This window comes from Homalodisca vitripennis, chromosome 5 (assembly GCF_021130785.1).
Source record: "Homalodisca vitripennis isolate AUS2020 chromosome 5, UT_GWSS_2.1, whole genome shotgun sequence".
In the NCBI taxonomy this organism is placed as follows: domain Eukaryota; kingdom Metazoa; phylum Arthropoda; class Insecta; order Hemiptera; family Cicadellidae; genus Homalodisca; species Homalodisca vitripennis.
The window spans coordinates 173,503,924-173,524,185 of NC_060211.1; the positions used below are offsets into that span (position 1 = coordinate 173,503,924).

The 20,262-nt window shown below is 35.0% G+C and overlaps 1 protein-coding gene across 1 annotated transcript in view; it reads left to right on the top strand.

The window, feature by feature from the left end:
- Positions 1-19,782: 19,782 nt before the first annotated feature.
- The window catches only part of LOC124363192 (sodium/hydrogen exchanger 9B2-like), a 36,713-nt gene continuing 36,233 nt past the window's right edge, over positions 19,783-20,262 (top strand). The window contains exon 1 of the mRNA XM_046818349.1: positions 19,783-19,929. Within this exon, the coding sequence (XP_046674305.1) occupies positions 19,887-19,929 (43 nt within the window). The 5' untranslated portion in view covers positions 19,783-19,886. The remainder of the gene's footprint in view (positions 19,930-20,262) is intronic.

Genomic DNA, 20,262 nt, shown 5'->3' on the forward strand with positions numbered 1-20,262 from the left:
TTAGGGCTAAGAAGCCCTCTCTAACACTTAACCTGAGGACCAACGGCTTAAAGGTGACTTCCGAATCACCACCAAAGGTCGGGCAGGCGGGCTGCTTGCAAGGACAGGATCTGTCAGGGGTCCCATCCAAGCAGCAGCCACGCTCGACGAAGCTTGATCCGGTTATCGCAAGATAACCGGATAACCGTTGTACCCGCTACACTACGCCATCGGCATTGCTTTTTACTGACTGGACCTCATTGCAATTACTTCGCAATCACGTTATCTGTTCATCACATATACAATGTTACAAAAAGTCAAAACAATCATATGCAGACAACACAAATTATTAAATAAATTTTATGAAATTGGGCTTCAACATAGCCTATGCAGTGACCACGTATACCGGTTAACATAACCTCACTTTTAACCGTAACGAAGCCATATCAAATAATTCAACACCTTCATTTAAACTACATCGGACATCCATATGGTACACAACGCATTAGAATCAACATTATTAACCACGACACATAGCACACACAGAATGAGGCAGATTACAACAATTATTAACTCCAAGCACATTTGGAACTTCATAACATAACCCAAGTACTTGAACTATCTCAAATGGCACAATAACGTGGGCAATTAATTAACCTAATACTTGAACTACATATCTCTGGATTGTACTCGTATCTATTTCAGATTTTGACAATCTGGTAAAGTCGTGAACTAGGCTATTATCCTAACTTAGTTCACCCACAATTTGATAATTCCTTTTCTGCAAGTAGTCCTTCATCCATGATGTTCTCTTCCTTTTCCACATATTATCACTAAATAATGCACACTTATTACGAGAAATTCAGTTCTAATTAGTCGAAGCCATTGCGTTTGTTGCACGAAATTGATGAATAAATGTAGACAGAAAACTCTTTCTGGGCATGCATTGATGCATGCAATTAAAGTCAAGATTAAAGGATTGTTGAAGAATTGAAAGACTGTATCAAAGTCATCTTTTGAAATTCTGGTAAAGTTTTGAACAAGACCTTTATCCTAACTTAGTTCACCCACAATTTGATAGTTACTTTTCTTCAAGTAGTCCTTGATCCATGATGTTCTCTTCCTTTTCCACTTATTATCACTAAAAAGGTGCACTTATTACAAGAAATTCACTTCTAATTAGTCGAATTCATTGCTTTTGTTTCACGAAATTGATGAATAAATATAGACAGAAACTCTTTCATGTGTTTATGCATCCAATTAAAGGCAAATTGAAAGGAAAGATGAAAGAATTGTTAAAGAATTGAAAGTTGAATTTATAACACACAATTGTCGACACGGTTATATTGGATGCAAGGTCTGTTCTGATTTAGGGTCGTACTTTGACACTATTTATCATATTAAATTTACCGGTTGGAATTTTCGGTTGTCTTTGGTTTTAAATATTGAATACACATGACAGATGTTATAACATATGGTATACGACATTCAACCCGTACTGCGTTTCATATTATTGTTGATTATTACATTGTGAACATTCTAATACGCAGTTTCGCCTAATATTGCTAAGGTTAACCGTTAATGTGGGTTTCGAAATGCGAACGTTCTTGGTAATTTTCACCGCTTTCGCAGCCACTTGTTGGCACTGCTGGCCAATCATTGACAACTCATTGAAGATTTCCGATATGGTGGATGATGTGATAGAAGCGTATAAGGAGACAATGGATGGGTGGTCGATATTCAATTTGATGAGTTGGGACGCTATTTCTGTGGACCCTGTTCTGGAGCAATGACAATAAATAGCTTGAAACTAACCTCAATCTTGTTTTCTTTGGCTTTACAAGTCCATTGTGAAAATTACAGAATCTATAACAACACCAAGAAAGTATCAAGATCTGTCAGTGCTCAGGTATGTTTGCAGATACGAATGAAGTTGAGTTAAAGTATTTTCAAGTGTTTTAACTTATCAACACAAGGAAGAATAAAATTGTGACTTTATTACGAACAATCTCGTTTAGACCAACAATAAGTTAGTTTTTATGGAAGAAATAAATTAGTAATCTTCTTTGCCGTTTAGAGTAGACTTTAAACAATGTTGGAATATTTGTTTTGAAGTAAAAAAAAAAAAAAATACCTATTTTAGTTCTTTATTTAGAATATTGTTACTGAGAGTAAATCATGACCATATTACAGGCAATATATTGATACATATTTTAGAAATAAAGTCTTTTTATAACTTTAGACTATCAAAACACCAAGTATATTAATTATGTAACAAAACCACATTAAAAGTTTCTTAATTATTTATAGACTACAATATTATTAATGGAGTGGGTAGGGTACGATAAGCGGACTCGGGTTTTTATGTCGAAATTGGCAAACGATATTAATCATAACCATCGATATAATCAATCGATACTGATTAATTATTTTGAACAATTAATTAACCTAAATAATCTATATCAGCAGCTGTTAACACTAAAATAATACAAGTAAGGTAATATTTCAATTTTATATAAGTAACACTTGATTATTAAAAATGGCAGTCAAAAACTACACGACATTGCTTTGAAAGATGATAAGACATGTTTTTCGTTACTTAAACATGTTGGACTCGTACCGAAAAAACCATGATGTGAAATTTGTGGGGAAGAATCAACTGTAACTGTGAGAGGAGCAAATATGGTCGTCTTCAGTTTTCCTAATTTTTTTGATCACTGTAAATATTAAATTCATATTTTAATTAAAAATATATGATTGTTATTGAGGACTATAGATACTTTTATATCGATTGATAGTCTAGGATTTGAGATGCGAATATTAGGTATCGATGATTACATTCTTCGATATAAAAAACCGGGTCCACTTATCGTACCCTACCCGTTTTTACAGAACACTGCACTAGTTTACAGAAAGAACCTAATCTCGATGAGCCTATAAATAGTTTATCTTTCCTCTAATTTGTTCATATCGGGAAAGGTTATCTTGCTTTCTGTTATCTACAAACCGATGTTATCTACATTTATCAATTATCTACATTTCGATAAATTATCTTCTCCAGCATGGTCGAGGAAAGGTAGATCTCATTTGTTGATATACAGTCCGAAGCCTGGAAGTCTGTTCCAGATAGATGTACGCCTACGGTGGATTTTCAATTAGACAAATATTCTTATTATTTTATACTCTCATTCCACAAGACTATTTAATTATCACTTCACAAGGAATAACTGGAGTTTCAACTAGGAAATTTATGCAACTTTGTAAACAAGCTCAAGCAAAAACGGTTGAAGATAAAAAAATTGAATTTATGACTTAAGGGAATTATGACACATTTTGAATATTTTTTTCTTCTGGAAATTAACCTTTTCATATATCATATTTCATTCCCCCAACCTCTTTTCATGTACACACGTCCTGTATAGATCTTATATCCTTATTTCGAATAAATTTGCTAGCTATACAATGATTGATCATATTTCTTCCAAGGTATTTGTCATTTTAATGTAAAATTTCTATTCACATATCATAAAACTAAGTTGTAAATATAAGAATATACCTTTTCCAAACTCTACAAATAGAGTTTATACAAAAATAAAACAAATATACTTATTTATATTGTTATCGAGCGTTTTGTAAGCCTTCTATTTATACCTCAAACTCATCAGGTATGAACTTTTGTAAAACCAAACGTTGTTGTAAATTACTTAGGACAAGACTCCAACAGCTCACAAATAATCACTGCTTTTCAATGATTCGGATGTCGCCATCTTGAAACTTTAAGAAATGTAAAATGTGAATGGGCTGTTTCAAATTGCTTAAAACTTTAGTGAACATTTTCTACAAATTTGGAAATTTCATGCAAGTATTTTTAACCGTCTTTGAGGTTACTATCTAAGGATTGTGTGTAAAGTCGATGGTTTAAATAATTAAAAAACCAATTAGTTTTTAATGAAATAATTTTATATGCTATATATGGAGGGCATAGTAATGAAGTTTTTATAAAAGTAATTTTTTCTCTTCCCCTAAACAAACGCGGACGGTACACAATACAGTTTGTTTTGCTAACAATTCTGATAAGTGTGAAGATCGCATAAAAAACTAGCTAGCAAAAAATTATAGTTTTAATCAGATTTTTGTATTTTAGAAACGATATTTTTTAAATACACAGAAAGAAACACTAGGAATGACCTCTTGTACAATTTTATAACGGCGGCTATTAAACCGTTATCAGTATTTCATAAGTTTAAAAGTTATTTAGGCAAACTGTTGATATCGATATAAAAATCTGTCGCTACAACACTTATGAGCAGAAAGTTATTTCTAGATAAGGGTATTTGAAATATGGCAAAATATTTAAATATGTATATAAGTGTCATACTTAGACTCTGAATTCATACTACGATTTAGTAAAGACAAGATCTGTAACAACAATGAATTTATATGTTATTTATAAACAAAGAACTTGCATAGTTTATTCAAATACTAGCAATAACTTGACTTCTTCCACGAAACCAATAAATCCAGAGATTTCTATTCGGATTGTAAACAAAACCGTTGGAACACGGAAATGTTTGAAAAATGATAAACATTCTATTCAGGTTCGTCGGCTATAGAAATCGTTGAAGACACAAGTTAGAAGGTATATTGAAAGCTAAGCGTGCAGACAGTTTCCGGATAAAGATGGCCGACGCAGGGTGCGTGTGTTGCGGACCGGCTTCTCTACGCATTTTCAATAATGCTGGGGGTTTATTGACAAAACATGTGAGAGGAGTAAGGGCGGAAGGTAGTTCATTGCTCCTGCCCAACACCGCAGCACGTGCACTCCAGGTCCTGCAGACTTTGACTCGGGCAATTATAAGTTAGGAGTGAGCGGTCGACACTCCCGCCACCGCGTCTCTGTCAAACTTTGATGTGATAAAGCAAGCTACTGCCTCAACCTCCCCCGTTCTCTCTACCGCCGCACCACGTGCACTCCAGGTCCTGCAGACTTTGAGTGGGACAATTAGTTAGGAGTGAGCGGTCGACACTCCCGCCACCGCGTCTCTGTCAAACTTTGATTTGATGAAGCAAGCTACTGCCTCAACCTCCCCCCTTCTCTCTACCGCCCCACCACGTACACTCCAGGTCCTGCAGACTTTGACTTGGGCAATTATAAGTTAGGAGTGAGCGGTCGACACTCCCGCCACCGCGTCTCTGTCAAACTTTGATGTGATGAAGCAAGCTACTGCCTCAGCCTTCCCCGTTCTCTCTACCGCCGCACCACGTGCACTCCAGGTCCTGCAGACTTTGACTCGGGCAATTATAAGTTAGGAGTGAGGGGTCGACACTCCCGCCACCGCGTCTCTGTCAAACTTTGATGTGATGAAGCAAGCTACTGCCTCAACCTCCCCCGTTCTCTCTACCGCCGCGCCACGTGCACTCCAGGTCCTGCAGACTTTGACTCGGGCAATTATAAGTTAGGAGTGAGCGGTCGACACTCCCGCCACCGCGTCTCTGTCAAACTTTGATGTGATGAAGCAAGCTACTGCCTCAACCTCCCCCGTTCTCTCTACCATCCCACCACGTGCACTCCAGGTCCTGCAGACTTTGACTCGGACAATTATAAGTTAGGAGTGAGCGGTCGACACTCCCGCCACCGCGTCTCTGTCAAACTTTGATTTGATGAAGCAAGCTACTGCCTCAACCTCCCCCGTTCTCTCTACCGCCGCACCACGTACACTCCAGGTCCTGCAGACTTTGACTCGGGCAATTATAAGTTAGGAGTGAGCGGTCGACACTCCCGCCACCGCGTCTCTGTCAAACTTTGATGTGATGAAGCAAGCTACTGCCTCAACCTCCCCCGTTCTCTCTACCGTCTGCTCGCGCCGCACCATGTACACTCCAGGTCCTGCAGACTTTGACTCAGACAATTACAAGTTAGGAGTGAGCGGTCGACACTCCCGCCACCGCGTCTCTGTCAAACTTTGATGTGATGAAGCAAGCTACTGCCTCAACCTCCCCCGTTCTCTCTACCGTCTGCTCGCGCCGCACCATGTACACTCCAGGTCCTGCAGACTTTGGCTCGGGCAATTATAAGTTAGGAGTGAGCGGTCGACACTCCCACCACCGCGTCTCTGTCAAACTTTGATTTGATGAAGCAAGCTACTGCCCAACCTCCCCCGTTCTCTCTACCGCCGCAGCACGTGCACTCCAGGTCCTGCAGACTTTGACTCGGGCAATTATAAGTTAGGAGTGAGTGGTCAACACTCCCGCCACCGCGTCTCTGTCAAACTTTGATTTGACGAAAGAAGCTACTTACTGCCTCAATTTCTCCCGTTCAGAGTGCGGCACACCCTTATGTATAGGCTAGCAACAGCCCTGAACACTTACGGAACCACACCAACTCTAACAGTCATCTCCTGCAGTAGATCTATCGAATTACCCTTGCACCCCAGAATCTCAAAATTTGCGGTTAGTGAAGTGATGTGCCGTTCCTGGACATCCAAAAGGTTGCCCAGATTGAAGTGACTCATCGGTTTTTGCTGTGCCCAGTGGTAGGTTCAACTGGAAGGTATAAAACAGCCGGAAGTGAACCCTCCTGGGAAATCTCTACTAGTTAAAAAATGTTTGAAAACAGATTGATCACACTTTACCATTTTAAAATGATGCAGTTACGTTTTGATCGATAAAGTACTTTTTTTATTTAAAATTTAAGTGTAAAAATCATTTGACCACTCTGCGAGGAGTTTTAATAAGGCGTTTAGGTAATATTGCAATTAGGCCAAATAAAATTGGCTCAATATAAAATTTGCAATTTATATATATATATATATATATATATATATATATATATATATATATATATAGGTACACGAATTTTCGCTTTACAGTTCGCCACGTTTAAAAATATTTTATCACTTAAGGTAATTGTATTTCTTTAGTTAAATATATTTTAGGAAAATAATACATTTTTAATCGTCTTTCTTGAGACAATTATTTGCATTATATATAATAAAAGTGCGAATTCCTGCCGTCGTTTTATATGTAGATTCTGTAAAAATTTCTTTATCTTTAGCAGTTTTGCTTTGAGCTTAATTAATTACAAGATGCTAAATTTGGCATCAGGTGCCTTCCCCTCTTCGCGGAATCAATAAAAGCCATCTATTTTTTTCTTCATAAATAGCATCTTAAGGACTGTGACCAAACTTTTCCTTAACTATTCAAAGTTTATTTTATCCTAAAACCAATTAATTGAACCAATAGTAGGATCATGTAACACCATGTTTAAAACCCTATGAGAACAGAGACAATCATACTTCACTAGATACTTCAATATCACTAAATATTTTTGTTATCACATTGCATTGGTTATAATCCAAAAGGATCGTGTCCAATATGAGTAATTTCCAGAGATTTACAAAATAATTCATAACTTGTGTTATGAAAGGTATATTTGAACAAGAAAGTTTCTAACAAAACTTTTATTTGAGTATAGTTATTAATTATAAACAATTATCTGTTCCTATTTTTATATCCTGCTGCTTCTCAACAGCATAAAACCCAAAATGTGTTTTCCCGTGGGAAGGTGTATTTTTAAAATTACACTTAAAGAGAAGTAAGTATGCCAAATTATGTTTGAATCGTACAAAAATTCTAATATATCACATATTATTGAAATAAGCTATTTTTATTTTTTTTGTAAATGGTTGTTAATCTTTCACGAACACAGTATATAAACTTTGGTAATCACGTTTGCTTCTTTCTGTTTCGTGTTAGTGAGCAATGATGGCCATAAAACATGACTATTTGAACAACTGAACTCGTTCGTGAAACAAGAATGAACATGTTTGAACATCGTTGGACAATTAATGTCGACCATCGCTCCTCAAAAGGGTTAATAACCTGCGTTGTAAAAATTCGGAAGTTTAATTTTGTTTCACTATGACAGTATGGAGAGAACGACCTTGCCAGGATTATAAAATAAAACTAAAAATGTTAATTTACAACCAAGCCATTCTTGGCATTTCCCTACTTCGCGAATTTCGACAGAGCTTGCATGTCCTTCTCTAATAAGTGTAACTTTCAGTTCGGACTGTCGTGTAGAGAGGCAACTAGAGCCGAATACGGCTGCTGTTTTGTGCGGGTCTGTACATTTTTGTGGTTGAACAAGTAAGTTATCACCACTGGTACTTTTATGGTACTTTCATCCCGATATACTGGGGTTTAAGGTGAAGGTCAACGCGCTATGCGAGTTCACCCGCATCTGGGAAAAAATGCGGGTCTTCCAACTTTCCAATGTTGGCAATATCACTTCTACTTCGATTGTCTAGTGACACATAATTGTGTATTACAAAGTCAACGGTACAAACATCTATAAACGAATCTATTTTACATACAACAATATTGTACTAAAACTAAACTTTAACTTAACTAATTTTAAAATTATTAAAATTCTAAAACATTTTAAAATAAACAGATTTCAAAAAAGTCAAATATAAAATCCAAGTTGCAGACCAGTAAACACAGGATGAAATAAAGCAACAAAATAATCCAGACAACAACAAAAACACGCTAAAAACGCATGTATTAGGTTAGTATTTACCTGAAGAAGAGATCAGATTGCAGATCTCGAAACGTAGTGTTACTGACTTCTTGTTTCACTGAACGATGGCAAATGTCCGGAAAAATCCTGTTTCCTTCACAACACGCTAAAACTCTAAACTAGTGTCAAAGAACTCGCCAACCGAGTACATCTCCCCCTGATCAAGAACTCTTTCAGTTGACTTTAAATCTTGTTTCTATGGGTTCGTTTTTTATATTTCGGAGCAAACAAGAGAAGAACCTCGCTCCAGAATTGTGCGGTAAATTGCCAGCTAAAGCTGAACGATGAGGAGTCTGACGTGAATTAATGCCAGATCTAGTGTTGTGTCATGAATTTCATTACCTGTTAAAGTATTTTTGCTTTTGGATTTGGAAAAAACAATGGTTTCATAATGTACAAAGCAGGAAATGTCATTATTCTTAAATCTGAAAATACGTTTCTACATGAACTTCTCCTGAGTGCAGCTATCAATCGAACCGTACGTTTCTGCAAAACAAACACTCTTATCAACAGAGCCTGCGATGCTGAGCCCCAGACTATCAGACCTTATCTCGTCCGAGACTCGATCAGTGCGTGGTAGATAAGTTTCATCAGATATTGATTGGTTCCTATATTTTGCAAACTGCGAGAGCAAAAATATTGAAGCCAACGAGTTACAGACAACATTCACATGAGCCTCCCACCTTAAACATTCATCAATTTGAATTCCAAGATATTTTAAAACAGGTGCCTGAGCTACCAATTTCTCATGAATATGTATGCATGGGTAATCTGACTTTTGAACGAGAGAGAACTCAATAAAAACACGAGTTTTGTAAGTTAAAATGTAAATTAATGTTATTTAAGCATTGAAATATGTCTAAAACAATTATCGATATTGATCTTATTTAATAATTCACTTAGTTCCCCGGACTAATAAACGCATAAGCCTGACGTAGTCAGTGTAATATTTCATGATCGCCCATTTCTCTACGTCTGACTCAAGAAGTACAGCAACTTATGGGTCTATAATGTAGATACATGCTGTTTATTTAGATTCATGGAGGTAGGCACTGGAATTTGATACTACATACGACATGGCTTAACAGATTTATTACAAGGTACCGGGCATATTTTGCTTCTTTCAAATGTAGGCTTCACCTACGTCAGCGCATTTAACATGCATATCACGTAGCCTACGTGTTGTATATTTTAGACAGCAAATGTTACGCATTTTGACAGATTCAGAGACTAGCTAAAGCCTGTGAATGCGTAGTAAAACAATTATAATAAATATTAAAAAAACAATTTTTGAACAATTTTTAATTAACGCACAAAATGAAATCATCGCTGTAATGGATACCAACAAATTAAACAATTAGCTTAAACAATTCAATTTTAGTATTTGATACCTATCAGATGATTTATATTTTTATAATGTTATTAAACACATACTGTTGTAAACTTCTTAAAAAAGTTTAATCAGCTAATTCATATTTTAGGAATGATTTGGTATTTGGTCTGGAATGTTTCAATTCTACATGCTAAAAGTAATAGTAATATTTATGGGGCTGATCAAATTTTGGCCTCTGTGAGTTTTTGAACCCTATTAATTTTGGTCTGATCCATTCTCACGTTTCTTTTGTTTAATACTCCATTTTTTACTGCGAGAGCAAAAATAGTGAAGAAGCCAACGAGTTACAGACAACATTCACATGAGCCTCCCACCTTAAAAAAAGATAAGCCACCCTAATGATGCATAAAAAGAAGCCAGGAGAAAAGTCTCTAAATAAATCAAGAAAGCTGAGATATACCCACAGCAGCACAAGAAAACGACGTTTCGACTAATTCTATCTTCCCTCTTCTTCAGGTGCCATAGAAAAAGAGAACATGCAGATCGTTTTCGAAACGTCGTCTCTTTGTTCTAGTACATAGAGCGATCCGAAATCCTGTTATCTTGTAAGACAATCCATTATCACCAATGGACTCTAAACAATGTATTAGCCAGAATCTCAAAATTTTAAAATATATTACTTATGTGTGTAATACCCAAATTACGTTTATATCTGACTTGGACAATGTTGTAATTTATTCAATTTCCATTTTGAGGTAGCTATAACATAATTTATATTAAACACAGTAGTTTCACTAATGCACTATCAAGTAAATATATTCAGCCTTGGAATAACAACTTTTTATTGTACAGCACAATTCCCCAAGCAATCCAATTTAGGATTGTGAGTGTTGTAACAATCCAACAAGGGCACGCCAAATAGAAAATGGAAATTCGCAAAGATATAACTGTATGTTCGCGTGATGGTGCTGGATCTAGTTTACGAAACGTCAAGCAAAGTATCGTCAACTGCGCAATCTCTTACTATTTTTATACTCTTTTGTCGTCACCCGAATTGATTAATATTGAGTTGCGTTCATTTTGTAATATACTACTACTATACACTTTAAATAAATGGTTAAACTTAATTTGTATTCTGATGATTATAGCTAGAAATAATAAATAACTCAGTATGATACAAATGTGAACTTTAATGATGATAAATTAATTGACATACAAGTTTGAATTTTGAAACAAGATGGAGGATACAATAATGGTACATTTTTAAATACAGTTCTTAAATTTTAGGGCAGGGTGGTCGTGCTGGCTTAATGAAATAGAAATATTAGGTATTGTTTTTAATAAAAGATATTGTAATTTTGAAAAATAATTTTGTTAAATTTTAATTATATTAATTTTGAATTGTTAGCCAAATCGAATGTTCCTGGGGTTTATGTTCTTCCAATGGATCACTGTTAAATTTTAAAAGGAATTTTCTCACCCAATGTCTGTCTTCTGCTTCTCTGTACTTCAGTGATAATATGAATTTAATAAATTAACCTTTCTTTTGAACCAAATACTGCTGAATAAATGTAACCAGTTTCTTTATTTAAAATAATAATATTGCTTCACTTCTTCTATATCTCTCTCTCCTCTAAACTTTTAAAACTCTGCTCTCTTCACTCAACAATCATCCCTGCACACTGTATCACTGACTTTAGTTCACTTTATAACTTTTGAGTTTTATATGTAATAAGGTGAATTTTGATTAATTTTGATATATTTAATTTTGTATTTATTATTGTTTGTATTAAAATTTGAGACAATTTATAATTAATTATTCCTTAATTATTTAATTATTATTACTAATAAATTTCTAAATTAAATTAAATATCGAAATGAATGTGAGATGGGTGTATGAAATGAGTCATTACAATTGTAAACTAAAGGGTGGTTAAGAGAGAGATTAAAACATCTTGTACTTAATTTGTGCTTAATGAAAAAAGCTCCCTCTTTGTTTTTTAGCGAATTAAAGATTAACTCGTTCCTTACGGACTTTTTTTGTGGGTATAAACAGTTTCTTTGTTTTAAAACTTCGTTATAAAGCTTTGAATTTAATTGCATTCGGTTAGGAACACAATTATACTGCAATAATACATACTTTACAGTCGAAGAAAATGAGAAATTGTCAATACAAAGAAACATAGTCCAAAATTACCACTCAGACGCTGGTAATTTATATACTAGCTGTTTGCCGCGGCTTCGCACGCTTTTCGTAAGTTTTGCTCGTGTATGAGCAATTATGATTCAAGTGAATTATATTACCAACGCCGATGTAGAGTTTACCTTGATGTCACGATCAAGAAAATCTGTAAAAGAATTCTACTAGCACATGTACTTTGTTATAAAGTGGTGTTAAGACCAACAAGCTTTAAGTTCCCCCGACCAGAAATGTATTTTAACGAAAATATACACAATAACTTAGCGCCTTCAAACAGTGTTTGGCTTTTTAATATACGTAACTGTCTCTTCATTGCAGTTTATAATGTGCAGGCGCTTTGCAAACTTTTATCTTTTGCAGCGCAGCGCCACCTAGTGGTGAGTTACATCAATGGGCGTAGCATATGAACCTTCTACATGGAAAAATACATACACAAACAATGTTTAATTATGATTGGTCTCATAGTTTACGATTCTATAAAGGACATACAAACAAACATTAATTTATATACATAGAGATTAATGTAATGAAAATAACTAAAACCCTTTAAATTAAAACTTTTTATTACATACACGTTTTTCGGTTTGTAACCATCATCATGATTACAAACCGAAACACGTGTATGTAATAAAAAGTTTTAATTTAAAGGGTTTTAGTTATTTTCATTACATTAATATATATATATATATATATATATATATATATATATATATATATATATATAGATAACCCTATAAGTGGAGTTAATAACATAATACATAGAGATATATACATAAATTAAATTTATATAAATGGCAATAGTCCACTTTAACTTTTCAATAAACATTGAATCACAAAAAGTACTTGCTCCGCCAGGACTCGAACCCGATCACTCACTTGCCGGGTGAGTATTCTACCACTACACCACAGAGCGCTTACTTTTTACGATTCCATGATTTTGTATTTGGTCGTATCTGTCACGTATGCGTTAAAAATAACCAAACTAACATATGATCGGAAGACCAAATAGCTGTCAAACGGCTTTAATTTATATGAATGAAATTTATATAAATGGCAATAGCCTAATTTAACTTTTAAATAAACATGAAATCATAAAGAGTACTTCCCGGATTTCTCACATGCCGAGACATAGTAAAAACCCATTCACCGAAGTTTAGTTGGCATTGAAGTGGGTTCGTGTTTTCTTAATACGTTAAGTTCAGTGACCATGGATGGATCGTGCTCTTTCATTTAGCCACAGGCACTCGGTTAGGGAGGGTACTTCGAATTTACAAAAGTTTTTGAGTGGACTTATTGTCGTTCCTCTTTTTTTAGAATTTTGAAAATCCATTCCAATAACCATTTACCATTCCTCTGTATTTTAATTCATACTTTACGCCTTAACTATTTTCAAAGCCTGTTATAAAGCATTTTTTCAGTTTTCGTCTTCTTCCTACGAATTCGAATTTCTACCATATACTATTGTATTTTAAAGTAAATTTAAAAACGACTACGTCCATTAACACGAGAACGTAGCCAGAAAAAATTGAGCAGGGGAGGAGATCCATACAACTGAAATTTTCCCGTAGTGAACAGAGAGTAAGACCCCATTTCGTTCCTTAAAAAGTCCTTGACCAGTTTCTTTGTTGAGAACGATCTTTCAGCAGTACATTTCAGTAATACTGAACTATTTAAATAACAATAATCGTTTCTAAAATTGTAATTTAAAAAAATACAATATGGTTGGGGGTCCGGACCCCTTGGAACCCCTTGTTGGCTACGTCCTTGAATTAACACGTGTTTAATTCATCATTACCTAAGTACACATTTGTGTTGATTAGAATAACAATAGTCAGAACACCGCCAATACAAATTTTGAATGAGATAAAATAATAAATGTAATAATACCAATTACTAATTACCCTGTCAATTAAGAATGCAGGCTGAGCAACGAACAACAAACTTTACACTCACGCCAGAGATTATTATGGTCTTCATTCCCTACAGGTAGTGGGAAAAAGAAAGATGAAATCCTAAATATCCAAATTCGATTCAAAGATTCAAATCACGAGCATCGGCATGAACAATCTGTGCAAAAGTCAAGACTTTCGACAGGTAGTTGATTGGAAGTGATCAACGATGCAGAATTTCTTACATTAGGCTATATATGACCACCTTATAAACTGATTCTTCCGGAAACCCCGAAAGTAATTTAAGAGAAGCGGACTGAGTTTTGTTATTGTTAGTAATGTGAACATCTCACTTAAACATCTTGCAAGGTGTGATATTATTCACATTTCACGTGCAATATGGCTTCTAACACAGAGGTAGAACCAAAAAACTATAAAGATGGGCATAATTAATAATAAATTTAATACACACTGATTGACTAAAATGTTCTTGAGGTTTTTGTACATTAAGTTATTGCACATTTAAACAAACATAATCACTATTACAATTAAAGAAGCAATTAATTGTAATTATAGAGTTTCCGGATGTTTACCAACAAATCCTCGATTACTCCGAATGATCTTTTAGGTATTGAATGTACTTGGAGCAAGCGAGTAAGGTAAATAGTTTTAAAATTTAAACTGATTTTCGGATAATTGTTACGGGTACCTTTACAGAAATGTAATTTAAGGTAATTGTAAACTTTTAGAAGTATTGTGGTTGTTTTCTGAATGGACTTAGTTTCCCTTCGTAAAACATGATAAATAAAAAAAATAATTTTGTTTTTAGTTTCATCCCTATTTACGAATTGTTATGAACTCTTGCTATGATCGTAGAATATAACTATATTAACATTTTTGAGGTTAGTATCGGTCTATATTTTACTTACCAGGGATTACGTACTGCAAGGATAGACACAATACCTTAGTTGAAGTTTGCAAACAATGTAGATAAGCAAGTAGGAGAGGCTGGAGACGATAAGATAATTATTACTTCCGAGAAGCGATAAGGCGTCAGCTGATGATCAGCTGTTAGCTACTCACCCCTTGCCAGCTGTTCCTGGGCTCTCATCCTCCGCAGACCACGAGCTCCCTCTCGGTTCGCAGGAAACAAGGAACTAACATAAAATGCCGATAAACACGTTTGTCCCCCATCCACCCCTAATGGAATCAATACCGGTGTCCCATACTGTCTCGGTATGGGCCATCCCAGTTTATTAACATCACGTCACAGTGAACACGGCTAAGGGCTGCTCCTGGCACACGTCTCCCTCTCTCGCGAACATCTTCATTACCTGCTCCTCGGCTGGCGTGCGTGACGTGCTCCTGCTGACACGTGGAAGTACGACGTCAAATAAAAATGCGTGTCCTAGCGTATTGTGACTTTTCCTTTCGCATTTTAACACACTCTAAATCCCTGTTTAATTCATACTCACAGCTCTATGTTAAAATTCGTTAACGGATTACTTTTAAACCGAATAGTATCGAAAGAAATAAACCGATACTTTATTGCACGAACCTTTACTTTTTTCAAAGGCTATTCGATAAAAAAATAATAATTGTTCAATCAATGAGCTACAATGTCGTATGGAGCTACAGAACGTTTATCCTTAAATCCTCCGCCACCTTAAAATAAAATCGAAACCATTATTCAACTTTGCAACCAAACTGGTTGGATTCAATAAAACAACCGATACATGCAGGATGTACGACCGATTGTTTGCCACAGTTTTTTGGTGGTAGGAAATTAGAAACACGAAGTTTCGGAATATACAATCCGATCTCAAGGTTTATTGCATGAACGTTTACTTTTTTCAAAGTCCAATCGATAAAACAATAATACTTGTTGAATCAATGCGATACTTTGTTGTTATGGAGCTATAAAACTATATTACAAATCACCACCATGTTATCCTTAAATCATCCCCCACCTTAAAATAAAACTGAAACCTTTATTCAATTTTTCAACCAAAACTAGTTGGATTCAATAAAACAATCCATACATGCAGGATGTACGACCGATTGGTTGCCACAGTTTTGTAGTGGTAAGAAATAACAAACGCAACGTTTCGAAATATACAATACGATGTCTTCCTCTTGTGGAATAACTAATCTATATATATATATATATATATATATATATATATATATATATAACAAAATATGCGTTGAAATAAACAAATACAACTAAAGCGTTATGACATGCATACGTCAGGATTCATAACAGACATGTTATGTTTTAACTCCATACACACTATATACCGACCAAACTACCAGATCAAGCAACGTCGAGCGTGGCTGCTGCTTGGATGGATGGCCGCTGAGTGATCAAATCCTTGCAAGCTGCCCACCTGTCTGGCCGTTTGTGGTGGTTCAGAAGACACCTTTGAGCCGTTGGTCCCCAGTTTAAATGTTAGACAGGGCTTTTTATCCCTAACTTCACCTGTTAAAAAAGACTTTAACTCTAATATTTACTCTACAACATGATTTTAATAAAACTAACACAAATAATTAAAAACTCATCTAAAGAATACATGTCAAAATAGGTCCGCACGCAATAACCAACCATTGGCAACCGACCAATAGCCAATAGAAAAAGACGGTCTCAAGAGAAGTAGTATGTTTTTTGTTGTCACTGACTAATAAGTCTTATATTAATTAATAATTCCGTACTGTACTCAACTTTTTAATACCCGCTTAGAGAATCAACTGGTATTAATTAATATTCCAACTAATTTTCTATTAACATTAAAATCATATTATATGATTAAAAAATCAAACTAGTTATTTTCTTGAGATGATTTTTAAGTAGATTTTTTCCAGATTAACGGCATTTTAAAATGTATTTACTGAACGCTTCTAAGGGAAACCGCCCAAAGCCGTAATAGCAAATTTGAATTCACATCAATTGAATCTGTGAACTCTCGGCTATACAGCTGCAGCTTTACCATTATGCTACTATGATCTTATTTTTTCAAATTCCTTTAATGACAATTTCAAAAGAAAGAAGAACGGTCAAATGTTGTTCTTCCAGGAGGAATTAAACGCGTTTAAAGTCAGAAATTTGGACATTTTTACCGCCAGTCCAAATTAAATCGGCTGAATACAAAAAACGTGATATTTACAGTTGGGTAAACGGACTGTAGGTCCACGTCATAAAACTGCCGGAAGCATTTCTTACCTACTTCTTAAGGGGTGGACAGTGGGTCCACGGTCCCGGCCTGGGACCCACTGTCCGACTCACGGGTTTCTTTTGACGAGGGGTTGTCAAGGGAGCGTCGTACTCACACTGCAGCACTTGAATGTTTCGAGATCTAAACTCTATATCTGCTAGATAGTTTTCATTACACTACATAAGACAGCTGCAAAAAGAGTGAAACAAAATTATATACATAAAATAAAGTCAGGTTAGTTACGCCACTTCTAACTTAAGAATGTCTGTAACGATTATAGTGGTCTTTGCTTTATTGGATACGTTTTCGCTCCGACTAGGAGAACAACGATTAAAATATCGTAAGAATGCACAGAAAAATCAGGTAAAGTGAAAACAAGACATTTATATAATAGTATAAGAGCCTGTTAACATTAGTCAATTTTCTGTGTAAACATTGTTTTATAGTAGCACAATCATAAATTACCTTACATTCAGTCGTGAAAGCATAGACTAAGCTTGATAATAACAACACTTCTTATTTCAAACTTTTTTGCGACCACTGTTGAGCACAAGTAAGACAAATACTTAGATAAGAAAACTAAAAGTTTTATTAAAAGTCTACTTTTAACTGTACACTTTAGTAAATAGTGAGTATGCATGATGAATACTGTATGTAGACATCAAAGGAATGTACTATATATAACTTTTATATAGTTATAAAACGCATAGTTTATTTGACTTTTGACAGAAGTAGGCTTCTCAGAAGTTTGTATGTACCTTGTTCGACAAAAAAAAGCAATATTAACTAGGGCTTTTTTATTAACTAAACACCAAATTTTAAAACTTTTAACGGTTAACGGTTTATTTTAAAGAGGAATAAAACTAATAGGGTTTAAGAATAAATTTAAGAATTTGGAGCGTTCGAAGCCCTTATAACTGCTAGAAATTAAACATGTTATATCCTGTCGTTCCGGGATCACTATTTGAAATAACGTAACATTTTTTCGCAGCGGGATATAGCGATGAATAGCAATTGGAAGTTTGAATGAAACTACACAAATTTTTTACCCGTTCATCGAATTCCTGTTTGAGTGATATTTACAACGTATCGTTAGCGGCATAAGGTCACTATTATGTAAGTTGTATGTCTGTGTAGGCAGATGTTTTGTTTACTGTTTGGATTATATGCCAAGAGCCACTATTTAAGGTAATAAAATATTTTTTCTTCGTATCTATTTAACTTAATTTGGTACAACTTTAAAAATGATATATTAGATATGAACTAAATGGTTATTTTTAACTATTAACAATGTTAATAAAAGAATAAACCATCCATTTCAATTAACGTGTACTACGAGTAACGTGTCTACTGGTATATACAGTATTATACGAGAAACGATGTTCCAATATAAGGAATAACTAATACAAACTTACTGTAGATGTTTATGATTCATTAGGACAATGCCAAATTAATCAGATAGTAATATAATGCTATATGGAATTCGTTAAGATATAATCCCTATTATAATCCACTTCATATGTGATAGCTTGAGTAAACTGTTGTTAATATTTAGTGCTTTAGCAGTACGCTGTACGAATGTAGTGGAAGCATCACTGACCAGAATAAAGAATAAGTGCAGGTAGAAAATGCACGGCCAGGTCAGTTTTGAAAAGTAGGACAGTTAGTCCACAGGTGTTGGCGTCATACTTCAAGAACCTTCTGCGTCAATAACGCGTTACTATTTGAGTGAATGTTCTTCAACTCCTTGTTGAGTGATCAAAAATTTATTTTAATATTTTCAAGTCTCCAGAAGAAAATTTATCCAAAGAGAACGAATTTTACACCAACGTAATACTAAAATATTAGGGTACTTCAAGAACCTTCTGCGTCAATAACGCGTTACTATTTGAGTGAATGTTCTACAACTCCTTGTTGAATGATCAAAACATTTATTTTTGTATTTTTCAGTCCCCACAAGAAAATCTATCGCAAAAGAACAACTTTTACACCAACTTAATACTAAAATATTAGGGTACTTCAAGAACCTTCTGCGTCAATAACGCGTTACTATTTGAGTGAATGTTCTTCAACTCCTTGTTGAGTGATAAAAAATTTATTTTAATATTTTCAAGTCCCCAGAAGAAAATTTATCGCAAAGAGAACGAATTTTACACCAACTTAATACTAAAATATTAGGGTACTTCAAAAACCTTCTGTGCCAATAACGCGTTACTATTTGAGTGAATGTTCTTCAACTCCTTGTTGAATGATAAAAAATTATTTTTGTATTTTCAAGTCTCCAGAAGAAAATTTATCGCAAGAGAACGAATTTTACACCAACGTAATACTAAAATATTAGGGTACTTCAAGAACCTTCTAGGTTAATAACGCGTTACTGTTTGAGTGAATGTCTATTTATGAGTTGAATGGGAAGATAATAACGAAATAAAATTCGTTATTGAGGTGTATTAGCAGCCACTTTGGTCGAGTACGGATTACCGCGTAAGGAGATTGTGTTATCGGTTACTTGTGTGTTGGAGAGGTTTTGGTGCTGATAAGCGATGACAAGTCGATACCGGTGTGAACCAGTGTAGAGGCCAAACGTCTAAATGTCCAGCCACGGTCACGACGATATGTGTGAACAAAGTGGTGAGTCTTCACGTAGTGTAGAGATGCACAAGTTTGAGGATACATCTGTCTGCCACCCACCATGTACATCAACAGGTCATTCTACATTGGAGACGAATATCCAGGTACGGTTGACTTATAATCTGCGCTGTTGTCATATGTAAAAGGTAATATTTCTGAGGATTTGAAGATTATTTTTGTGAAGGAAACAGGATTTTGCCGGACATTTGCCATCGTTCAGTGAAACAAGAAATCAGTAACACTACGTTTCGAGATCTGCAATCTGATCTCTTCTTCAGGTAAATAACTGAGCTCAACTGAGAGTGAAGTGCATGTTTTTAGAGTTAGTGAAGTTGACAAACAAACATGGTGGTTGTGATCCCTGACTTAGGCGTGCCACAACGCTTTAGTACGATGTGTTTATTTTAACCTAGTTTGTAATTATGTATTAGGTTAGT